Below are 11,006 nucleotides of genomic sequence, written 5' to 3' on the forward strand. Positions count from 1 at the left end.
TTGCAGTCATTTTGTTTTAATTGATATTATCAACATAATGGATCTGAGGAGCAAATTCAGGTTAATACCAAGAATAATTAGTAACTCGAGCTTAGGTCAACCAAGTAAGTGACTCTATTATCGATTTGGTTGGAAGAATTGTTTTATGTATGATGACATGTGCCCAATGACTCTTACATATGTCATATGTGTGATTTGTTTTGATATATGATATTATGTTATATTACATTATATGATATACGAAATAATACTATGCTATAAACAAAATGTCATGTTAGGTAATAATAAGGTATGTCATGTCATAACATGTTATGATATACTATGATATGTTTTGTTATGCTATGATATGATATGACATGGCATGTTTTGAAATAAGAAAATCTATGAAGTATAACCTCCCTATGTCATGTCATGGAAGCCATGTTACGTAGGGAATAATATATAACATAGCTGACTCTGACTCGAGATAATAGTTGGAATGATGGAAGCTATGTTATGTATGGAATGATGTACATAAAATCCCGAAAATTCGACTTTAAAACAAAACGAATGTTTTTAATTTCTCGTCGGGCCAAACAGAAGCAGCTCCATGTTTGGTTTTGTCTTCCCCATCAACTCCAATCCCTCTTTAAACACTTGGGTCAAGAGCTCATCCTTCTATTCCAATCGCCTGTCCCCGTCTTATTGGGGCTGCTGGCACCTCCTTTTGTCATTCTTGCCGCTTTCTAGATTTTGTAGGAACCGTCTTAGACTTTTTGAATCAACATAGGGACGAGCCGAGTACTACACCTTCAGGGGTAGAAAGCTTTGCTTCTATGACAACTTTCTTCCTTCTTGCTTCTTTTCTTTCTGACGACTAGCACAACTAGCTGGTGCATTACCGCATCGAAGGTGAAGACATAAAATGAACTTCTCTTTCTTCATTTTCTTGAATACAATGAATTTAGTAAGGGTCGAATATGCACACCATTACAGCTCAAGGGGCCTTAGTCCATCCATTTTTTTTCCTGAAATTTTTCACTTAATTAGATTACACTTTGTTAATCTCCCTTGTTGATGACTAACATACCTTAAATATATATTTATAAAGAGGGTCTATAATCTTAGAATTGAATGTAATACAACAGCCAAATTAACACGAATTTGGATGGAATGAATTCATAATAAAAGTTGGATGTGAATTCAACAAGAACATGGTCGAAAAATTTGAGGTTCTTCTGTTTATAGCAAGAGAAAAGAACTTCCTTACCTAAATTGCGTAAAAAAGTTGGATTTTTTGAATTTCTCCCTGCCCCAGAAGTGGAAACATCCATTTCATGATATTCGTCTTCAAATTCGAACTCTACCACCAGAAAAAAAGCAAACAAAAATTAACATTTATTAGTGGAGGGTACTCATTTTGAGCTGTGGATAGCGATCGCTTTCGGTAGCAAACAAATCAAGATAATAGTGGTGTGCTAAACATGAACCACTAACCAAGATCTTTCTTCTTCAGTACATGGCCATCAAAATACGCACAAAATGCACTTCAATCGTCCATCTATTACGTGGCCATGAAATTTCCACCACCACTCCCAAGAATTTCAGTGCTACAAGTCTCCTAAACCGACCCAATTTATCATTCAAAACACCCATCTCCATTTCTTCCTAGTTTAGCATCATCATCATCATCATCATCATCTTCTCTTCCTTTTACCTCTGCAAGTTCTTCAATAGTTGTGGCTTCTTCACTGATCCACCATGGTCATGACCAGATTTCACAACCCTTTTAATCTTTCCTCCTCTGGCTTATCAAGAACCTGTTTCCCAGTTCCAGTATTTCGGGATTCCCTAGTTAAGATTTCGCCAAGTCAGAGGAGCGTATGTAATTTTGGGGGTAAAACAGCATGTGGGCAGAGGAAGAAAGTATCCCAAGTGAAAGCCGCCGTCGCAGATGCACCGCCGGCGGAAGGGACGACCGGGGAAATAAACCGGAGCTTGCCGACGAAGAAGGCTCGGATACTAGTAGCCGGTGGTGGAATTGGAGGTCTGGTTTTTGCTTTGGCGGCGAAAAAGAAAGGGTTTGAAGTAGTGGTTTTCGAGAGGGATATAAGTGCCATTAGAGGAGAGGGGCAGTACAGGGGGCCGATTCAAATACAGAGTAATGCTTTGGCAGCTTTGGAAGCCATTGATTTGGAGGTTGCTGAAGAAGTTATGAGAGTTGGCTGTATTACTGGAGATAGAATCAATGGACTCGTTGATGGGGTTTCTGGAAATTGGTATGAATTCCTTTGTTTTGATTGATTATTCGTGAATCTATTGATACCCTTTAGAATCTGATACTCTCTAGAACGAACTTTCATGGATTAAAATTGGACTTACTTTTCAAAACTATGATTTAGCTGACACTATCATGTTAACATCTGAGACATTTGACCCAAAAAAGATGAATGATATATTGCAGTGTAAGATTTGTTGTCTGCTAGAAGTTATTGGTTAATTTGTCTTTAGATTAGGTGGATAAAAGTCCTTATTAAGCTCACCCGAAAGTTTGCCTTCAAAGCTTTTATTTACGTTATCGTCGTGTAGAAAGATATAGAGAAGTTTTACGAAAGAAGTTGAGATTGTTTCGTAGTTTTTAACTTTTGTTGGGCAGTATCACTATGCGTGAGGTTCATTGATATGTCACGCAGAAGTAAGAAGACTGTTCGTTAAGATAAATTTGGAATATGAACCTACGAACAAATGGGAATGAATCGGATTTGTTGTCCAACAAATGGAACTTATCACAAGATTTCCCTTCCTTACTCGGTTTGCTGAGTTTATTGCTATATATTATTTGAGATGCCAATTTTCAGATCTCTTTTACATGAAGAATATGTAACTCATTGCCAGGTACGTCAAGTTTGACACGTTCACTCCTGCAGCAGAACGAGGACTTCCTGTCACAAGGGTTATCAGTCGAATGGCATTGCAACAAATTCTTGCTCGTGCTGTGGGTGATGATGTTATTATAAATGATAGTAATGTTGTTGACTTTGAGGATAGTGGAGATAAGGTAATATCCCATCGCAGTCCGTTTCTTGTGCTTGCAAAAAACCGAGCTTATAGCTTCATGATAAAGAGTATGGTTACATGGTACATCTGTTTCTGCATTATGTGCCTTTAGGTGAAAGTGATTCTTGAAAATGGGCAGCAACATGAGGGTGATCTCCTGGTTGGAGCTGATGGTATATGGTCAAAGGTACTACTAATATATATTACTAGTTCTTCATGTTCTTAGTGATATTCATGTTGTATGATTTATGATATCAGGTCAGAAAGGGCCTATTTGGACACTCAGAAGCAGTATATTCTGAGTACACTTGCTATACGGGTATCGCCGACTTCATACCAGCTGATATTGAGACTGTTGGGTAAGATTAAACTCTTTATTGCAATGTATGTAGACAAAAGTTTTTGGTATTATGTTCTAAGACCTGTCTTTTGATTCGTATTCTGAAGGTACCGAGTGTTTTTGGGACACAAACAATACTTCGTTTCCTCCGACGTCGGTGGAGGAAAGATGCAGTGGTATGCATTTCATAAGGAACCACCTGGTGGCACTGATGCCCCGAACGGTATGTCTATGGTACCTTTTGTAATTGATTGAAATCATACCTCCTCTACTAGAGAGGAATAAATCTGTTCTTGAAAATATGTGAATCGAGATATCGATTTTCTAAAATGTTCTTAATTAGATTTATACCTCAAATAGTTAGCATGGTTAATTAAGGAGTATGATTCTCATGGTTAATTAGTGAAGCGTCAATTGATGAACAAAAAATAACAAGAAAGAGGAAGGAAGCACACGAACAAAATTATATTGGCTCGATAAAAAATGATCTATGTCCACTCAGGCCCGACACTAACGACAATTGTCTGATTCTCAAATGAATTACACGACTCTTCGTACCATCTTCTTTTTGTCTTCTAACAATAAAGCGCTGCCACTCGTTCTAGCTAACTCATGCTCAATGCATGATCCTAGGCACGTGCGGTTTACATGAGTTCTTACCACTCTGCTAACTAACTTATGATGGGAACAATACAAGATGATAATGACAACTCTACCATGATGTAGAATGTTAGGAGTTTCCGAGGGTCGTACTTTCTTGAATAACATTTGATCGGCTTCCTGGCAGGCAAAAAAGAAAGACTGCTCAAAATATTTGAAGGTTGGTGTGACAATGTTATAGATCTGATACTTGCCACTGATGAAGATTCCATTCTTCGACGTGATATATACGATCGCACACCCATTTTCACATGGGGAAAGGGTCGCATAACTTTACTTGGAGATTCAGTACATGCTATGCAGCCAAATATGGGTCAAGGGGGATGCATGGCTATTGAGGTTCTCATTTCCATCTCGAGTTTCTTGATTTATATCTTTTGATCCATACTAAGTTCGTTGCTGATAAGTTCTAGCGTCTATAAATGATCCGTCGCCTCTAATTCTTCTAGGACACCGCACATTGAAGTTTCTTCCTCTGTCACTCTTCTGCTGAAGTAGGAATTTCAAATGCGATAAAACCAGGTTAACGTGTCGTTATTCTTACCATTTATTTCTGGTGATTACAGGACGCTTATCAACTTGCACTTGAGCTGGATAAAGCATGGAATGAAAGCGTAGTCTCAAGATCTCCTATTGATATCGTATCTTCGTTGAAGCGGTACTGTTTCTGGCCTGTTAATATTTTTTTTATCACTTTTTTTTCCTTCTTAATTTAATTTTATTAATCGGTTTTCGAAATGATCATCCTAGTTATGAGAGTACTAGAAGAATTCGGGTTGCTGTAATTCATGGAATGGCAAGAATGGCTGCAACGATGGCTTCCACTTATAAAGCTTATTTGGGAGTCGGACTTGGCCCGCTTTCGGTAAGAAATTGATGGATAATACTAACTTCTATCTATAGATTTAACTTTTGTGTGAGGCAAGGCTGCATGGTATGACTAATGAGTTTCAATCAATCGTCTAGTTTTTGACACAGTTCCGAATACCGCATCCAGGACGTGTTGGTGGAAGGTTTTTTATCGATCTGGCAATGCCCTTGATGCTTAATTGGGTCTTAGGTGGTAATAGGTAAGTTCTTAAAAACTTCTCTTTCATCGTTCTTCTTTCGAAAGGAAGACGTATTTAGTGAAAACTTACACAGTTCAAAGCTTTCATTACACTCGAGAAGTTATTAACATACCGTAGAGAACGATGACACTCGAGAAGCTCTCTCCCACGAGTATGAATATGATGAGAAAAATTAACATAAGAAATCATTTTTCTTCTGCAGTTCAAAATTAGAAGGGAGGCCACCAGCTTGCAGACTCTCAGACAAAGTATGTTATCTAGCAATAATTCTTTATGATCAGTCTCATTTTAATTTTTTATTTATTTTCTTGAAATAATGTACCATTGACAACCTATGAAGGCGAATGATGAGTTACGTAAGTGGTTTGAAGATGACGATGCCCTGCAGCGTGCTATTAACGGAGAGTAAGCTCATGGTCCTGATTGTTCGTTTAATGTTAACTTTGCATCTGATCTTTGCATTAAAAACGAACGTGTTTTCTTATTAGATGGTTTCTATTACCGCAAGGAGACGAGGCTAGTGTTTCGCAGCCCATTCGCCTAAGCCGAGATGAGAACCAGGCCTGTTTTATTGGGTATGTCTTTGTGTTCTATTCTTTCTGTTGGAATAAAAAAATTTGGTTGCATTTGCTAAGGGCATTCTCTTATGGTTGCAGAAGTGTGGAGAGGGAAGTGGAGTCAGGGTTGTCAATCGCCTTACCATTGCCTCAGGTGAATTGATTATGCTTTATATGCTTGAAAAATGGGGAACGAAGCATTCATTATAAGGGTGTAGAAACCTCTTCCTAGTAGACGTGTTTTAAAACCTCAAGGGAAAGTCCAAAGAGGACAATAACTGCTAGCGGTGGGTTTAGGTTGTTACAACTGGTATCAGAGCTAGATACCGGGCGGTGTGCTAGCGAGGACGTTGGGTACCCATGGGGGTGGATTGTGAGATCCCACATTGGTTGGAGAGGGGAACGAAACATTCCTTATAAAGGTGTGGAAACCTCTTCCTAGTAGATGCGTTTTAAAGGGAAGCCCGAAATAGAAAGTCGAAAGAGGACAATAACTACTAATGGTGTGCTTGGGCTGTTACACTACTGGGGTTCGAAAGTTAAATCAATCTTACTAACTTGTTCCCATTATCCTTCCGAATCGCAGGTTTCAGAAAAGCATGCCCGTGTCCATTACAAAGACGGGGCGTTCTTCTTGACTGATCTAGGAAGTGAGCATGGTACCTGGCTCTCTGAGTAAGTACATTTTATGAGGCATCTCTAAACTCCAAAAAATAGAAGTCAGTCAGTGGCTGATGATATACATTTGCAAATACGATTGCAGTCACGAAGGACGACGGAGCCGTGTACCTCAAAATTTTCCAGTACGTTTCCATCATTCGGATGTCATCGAGTTTGGTTCTGATAAGAAGGTAATACGAAAACTTGAGCACGTTTTGTGCTTAGTCCTGAAACTTGTCTGGTCTACAACGTTGCATCAGTTGGTCGAGAATGAATTCGTGGTGTCGTAACGTTGTTATGAATTGTTTATATTTTTGAATAAATGCAGGCGGTATTTCGCGTGAAGGTGATGAGATCTGCAGTTGAAAATGATAAAGAAAAAGTAGAGCTCAAGTGATGAGGTTGTTAACTCTAGGAATATGTACATAATTTATTGAAAGCATTGGAGCACTCTAAATCTGCTGATTTTGAATGCAACAGATAGAATTGTATTCTCTGTAAAGATGCATGCAACTCCACAATGGATAAGTATTTTTAAAAAAACTACTCAATAAGTGACCAATATATAGTAGGAAAATGCGTTCACCCACAACGTGTATCATGGCGGCTGGTGTGACCCATTTTTTCATGATAATAGAGTTGGATGCATAATATTTCTATACACACGATCTACAAACATGCACATGAATCCACTTGGCGGGCTCGTTAGCGTACCTTCTAGGCTTGATTATGGGCTAGTACATGCTTGTGCTACCAACGGTCAACTAAAAGGAAAGAAACGTGAATAATATTATGGCATACGCATCTATACGTAACGCTGGAGAAGTAATCCATGTGAACATGATGTATTACGAGATGTAGATGTATATTATGGCCTTTGAGACAAACTAAATCAAACAAATACCCACAACTTTTTCTCATTTTGGAACAACTTCCATTTCTCTTCTTTTTTGTCTCTTTTTTCAAACCAATGCAAATTTCAATCTCGTTTGTTTCAAACTAATTTAACGTTACTCAATCATACCTTTTTCTCTTTTGACTTTTTTTTTTTTCCAACTTTTTTGGATTTTGTTGACTAATATAGTTTTCTTTTGGCCTTTAGTCGAGTAATGATTTTCGTTTCATTTAAACTTGGGATGTAGATTACTTTACAATTGCGAATTGCGAAATGTTTAATGACTTCAATTTTCTCGAATAGCTGGTGAATTTTTTTTCTTTCATTTTTGTGATGAAATTATAGTCCACCATAGAGACAACACTACATGTATGTAAAAAAATTCGTGTTTGTGTAAACACTAAAAGCACAAAAACAAGTTATGCTTGTAAAACACACTCAACGGTGTAACCTACAAAACGTTACAAATACATAATTGAAAGACACATATCTAAATGGTTCTATATGAAAAGACAAAGGGACCGAATCTTACTTATAGAGTTTGACCGATGAAAAGAGGGAAGAATAGGTTGAAGAGGTTGAGGCTGACCATAAGCCGAAGACGAACAACCCAAGGTAAAGATTGAAACCTGTCAAGTAAATGTTCTCGACGAGGCAAGTCAAAGGTTACAATTGTTGAATTTTATTCTCTAAAGACTCGTAATTAATGATTATTTTAATAATTTTATTTACAATATAACCTCCGTAAATAGAACTCTAGTTGAATTTATGCTCTAAGACCTTGGAATTAATTATTTAATTTTTAATAATAATTTTATTTACAATATAATATTATTTATGATATGTAATATTCAAGATTAATAATTGCATGTGGATAATATACAGGAGAATCATGTTTAAGTAATAACCCAAAGAGTCTATAATATATAAATAAGATTAAATATCTTATTTTGGTAATACTATTAAAACAACATATTTTACGAACAAGATCAACTAGGTTGTAATGATTATATTAATGGACGCAAATCTATTTTGAATTTTTTTTTTAGGAGGCTCCTGCATGTATAGGTCTTGTGTTCATCAGCGCTATGACACGTTGAAGCTATGTCATTAACGACGCCAAATTAGTGAGATTGAAACAAAAGAAAAAGACGAGATTGCAAAAGGTCGATAAGAAGAGAACTAAAATAAGAGAAATCGTTAGATTAAGTTATGGTAGATTCATATTTACCCTCGAACCAAAATCTTTCTCAAATACCAAAATTTTTTTAAAATAAAAAAGTAAAAAGAAAAAGAAACAATCACTCCACTTCCCTGTTGTCCCTATGCCTCAATCTGAGATAGATTTTCTCAAAAGAATACACTCAATTTTCCCTCTCTTTTCTTCTTCTTTTATCAAAACATCAATTTTAATTACAAATAAATTGTAATTTGTTTTCCACCATAAATACCAAAATGGTAATATTTATTGTCATTAATACTTTTATATACAAAAAAAAAAAAATAGGGAAATGTTTGTAATGAAATGACAAGAACGCGGCACCGTGGCGAGTGGCGCGTGAATCTCGATACTGTAATCTCAAAGCACAGTTACACGTACCCGTATACATATTAGTTAAGTAAAACTATGTTGTTTGTTATTTCAACCTAATAAAATCAAATAATGTCTTCTAATTAATTATTAATTATAAATACTTGTGACCATTTATTTTATTTATTTTGAAGATTTGAACCTCTCATCTTTTTACGAGAGATATGTATCTTAAATAATTGAGATAAACTTAAAAAGATACTCGTTCATGTTCTTTATTTAGATCGTATAAATCATGATGAGCGGGTTCTTCTTTTTAGTAAGTTAAGGTCAAAAAGGTAAGGTAGATTTAATTGGCCAATCATGTGAAAGTATTTCAATTTTATTCGATAACTATGTGAGTACAATATGCATTAATAGTATTAATGGTATGACGAAAGTTTAAATTTTAAACTATAAATGGAATTTAATCTAAGTTTAAAAATAGAGATTAATTAGAGACTATTTATAATTTGTAATTTAACGGTGAAAAAAAAAAGTAAAAAGTAAATAATTTTTTATCCTTTTGTATAAACTTTGTCCAAATAGTACAAACTCGTAATTTCCATATACCTTTTTTCTTTTTCTTTTTTGGTTTTTTCTTCCCTTTTACCTAAAACGAGGAAGAGGGGAAAAAAAGGGTAAAATACAGTTCGGAAATCGAATGCCTTAAACTTCGAAAATATATATATTTTTGTTTTAAAAAAGAGAAAAATACAGTCACGTATCATGACCGGGAAACCGACTCAGCCAGTTTCCCAATTCGCTCCACCAATTCCGCCGAGAGCTTCTTCGCCGGTTTCCTCTCCTTCTCCGGCCGAAAATCGAAGCCAAACGCCTCCGAAACCTCTTCGGAGCTCCACCCGGCCCGTCTCAACGAACCGGAAAACCGGTCCACTTTCAAAAGCAGAGCATCCAAAACCGCCTGGTTATCCAACATAACCATTTCGCCGTCGAAGAATCCTGATGCTGAGACATCCACCATCTCCGCCACCTCCGATTCACTCCACCCGCCCGATCTCAAAACTGATCCTAATTCTCCAATATACTCCCCAACCCATTTCGGGATTTCGGATCTTGGCAACTCGAAGAACCGATCCGGCGAGGAATTCGATGACGACGACGAGTTTCTCCGCCGCCGATCCACGGCGGCGTCGCTCCAAAACTCGACCCACCTCGGCGTTTTTACAACCCCTGAATCTAAACTCCGTCGCGAGAAATTCGTGGACGATCCAAAGGACTTCTCGGCGAGAGACCTCTGTTTCGAAAACAGAGGACCCGAATCGGAATCGGAAGCAGAGCATCGAAACAGAGACTCCCGTTCGAAGAAATCGGACAAATCAAAGCCACAGCAAAGAACTCGACTCTCATCGACAAAAAAGATCGGATTCCCGGCCAAGGGCGGGTTGCAGGGAATGTAGCAATGGTTGAAAATGGGTATCAAAACAGGAGCTCGTTTAAGCGAATTTCTCGCAACCCGTAAGGCCTTTTCCGGTTCCGCCGGCCTGGGACCCCAAGAGCGAGACCAGAGAGTGTTTCTAGCGATTTGGAAGGAAATTGCAGCGATTGGGAGGTCGAGGGAGGACCGAAGATGGAGGCGTGCACCGGAGGAGCGCCAGTCAGGAAAACCGGGGCCAACGGGGAGGCCAGCGGAGAGAACTGCCCGGAGATCAGGAGGAAAGGCGAAGCGGAACTCGGCCTCAGCTCGGGCGAATTCCGCATCAGAGAGACCGGGTTGAACGTCGACGCCGGAGTTTCGTAGATGGGTGAGGACTTCATCGGCAAGAGAGGAGAAGGAGAGGAGACCGTTGCGGAGGGGGGCGGAGGAGGCGGTGGAGGTAGCGGCAGCACGGGCGGAAAGACGGCGGAGGCCGGCGAGGTGGGCCGGGTTAAGACCAGTCATTCTCCGGTCGACGTCGACCATTGGTAATGGGTAAAGGTGCGATTGACTCAGGGGCGGACTGTGAGAGAGAGAGAGAGAGGAAGAAGAAGCTGAAGAAGAAGACGATTAGTGCTTTTTGAAGAGAGAAGTTTTGATGTATAAAAGTGATTTTGTGGTTATTTATATAGCATGCTTTGGAAGTAGGGCCCACTTCAGATTTTATTTATTTATTTATTATTTTTTTTTTTTTAAATTACTCTTTTCATATCTTTATTTATTTAATTTATTCTAGGCTGTATTCATTCTGTGTCTAGTATGTTTATTAGTTAATTTATT

At 38.2% G+C, this 11,006-nt stretch overlaps 2 protein-coding genes across 2 annotated transcripts; one reads left to right on the forward strand and one right to left on the reverse strand.

Annotated features, from left to right (window-relative positions):
• The first annotated feature begins 1,487 nt into the window (after positions 1-1,487).
• On the forward strand, positions 1,488-6,912 carry LOC111795247 (zeaxanthin epoxidase, chloroplastic). The gene is made up of 16 exons (XM_023677552.1): positions 1,488-2,258; positions 2,875-3,037; positions 3,149-3,223; positions 3,295-3,395; positions 3,484-3,599; positions 4,164-4,375; positions 4,603-4,694; positions 4,787-4,901; positions 5,003-5,106; positions 5,309-5,354; positions 5,447-5,511; positions 5,595-5,681; positions 5,763-5,817; positions 6,250-6,338; positions 6,427-6,514; positions 6,652-6,912. The coding sequence occupies exons 1-16, from the start codon at positions 1,741-1,743 to the stop codon at positions 6,718-6,720; spliced, it is 1,995 nt and encodes a 664-aa protein (XP_023533320.1). The 5' UTR covers positions 1,488-1,740; the 3' UTR covers positions 6,721-6,912.
• A 2,483-nt stretch (positions 6,913-9,395) lies between these two features.
• On the reverse strand, positions 9,396-10,799 carry LOC111795852. The gene has a single exon (XM_023678457.1). The coding sequence runs from the start codon at positions 10,710-10,712 to the stop codon at positions 9,516-9,518; it is 1,197 nt and encodes a 398-aa protein (XP_023534225.1). The 5' UTR covers positions 10,713-10,799; the 3' UTR covers positions 9,396-9,515.
• Between the last annotated feature and the right edge of the window lie 207 nt (positions 10,800-11,006).

Source organism: Cucurbita pepo, chromosome LG05 (genome assembly GCF_002806865.2).
Source record: "Cucurbita pepo subsp. pepo cultivar mu-cu-16 chromosome LG05, ASM280686v2, whole genome shotgun sequence".
Taxonomy (NCBI): Eukaryota; Viridiplantae; Streptophyta; class Magnoliopsida; order Cucurbitales; family Cucurbitaceae; genus Cucurbita; species Cucurbita pepo.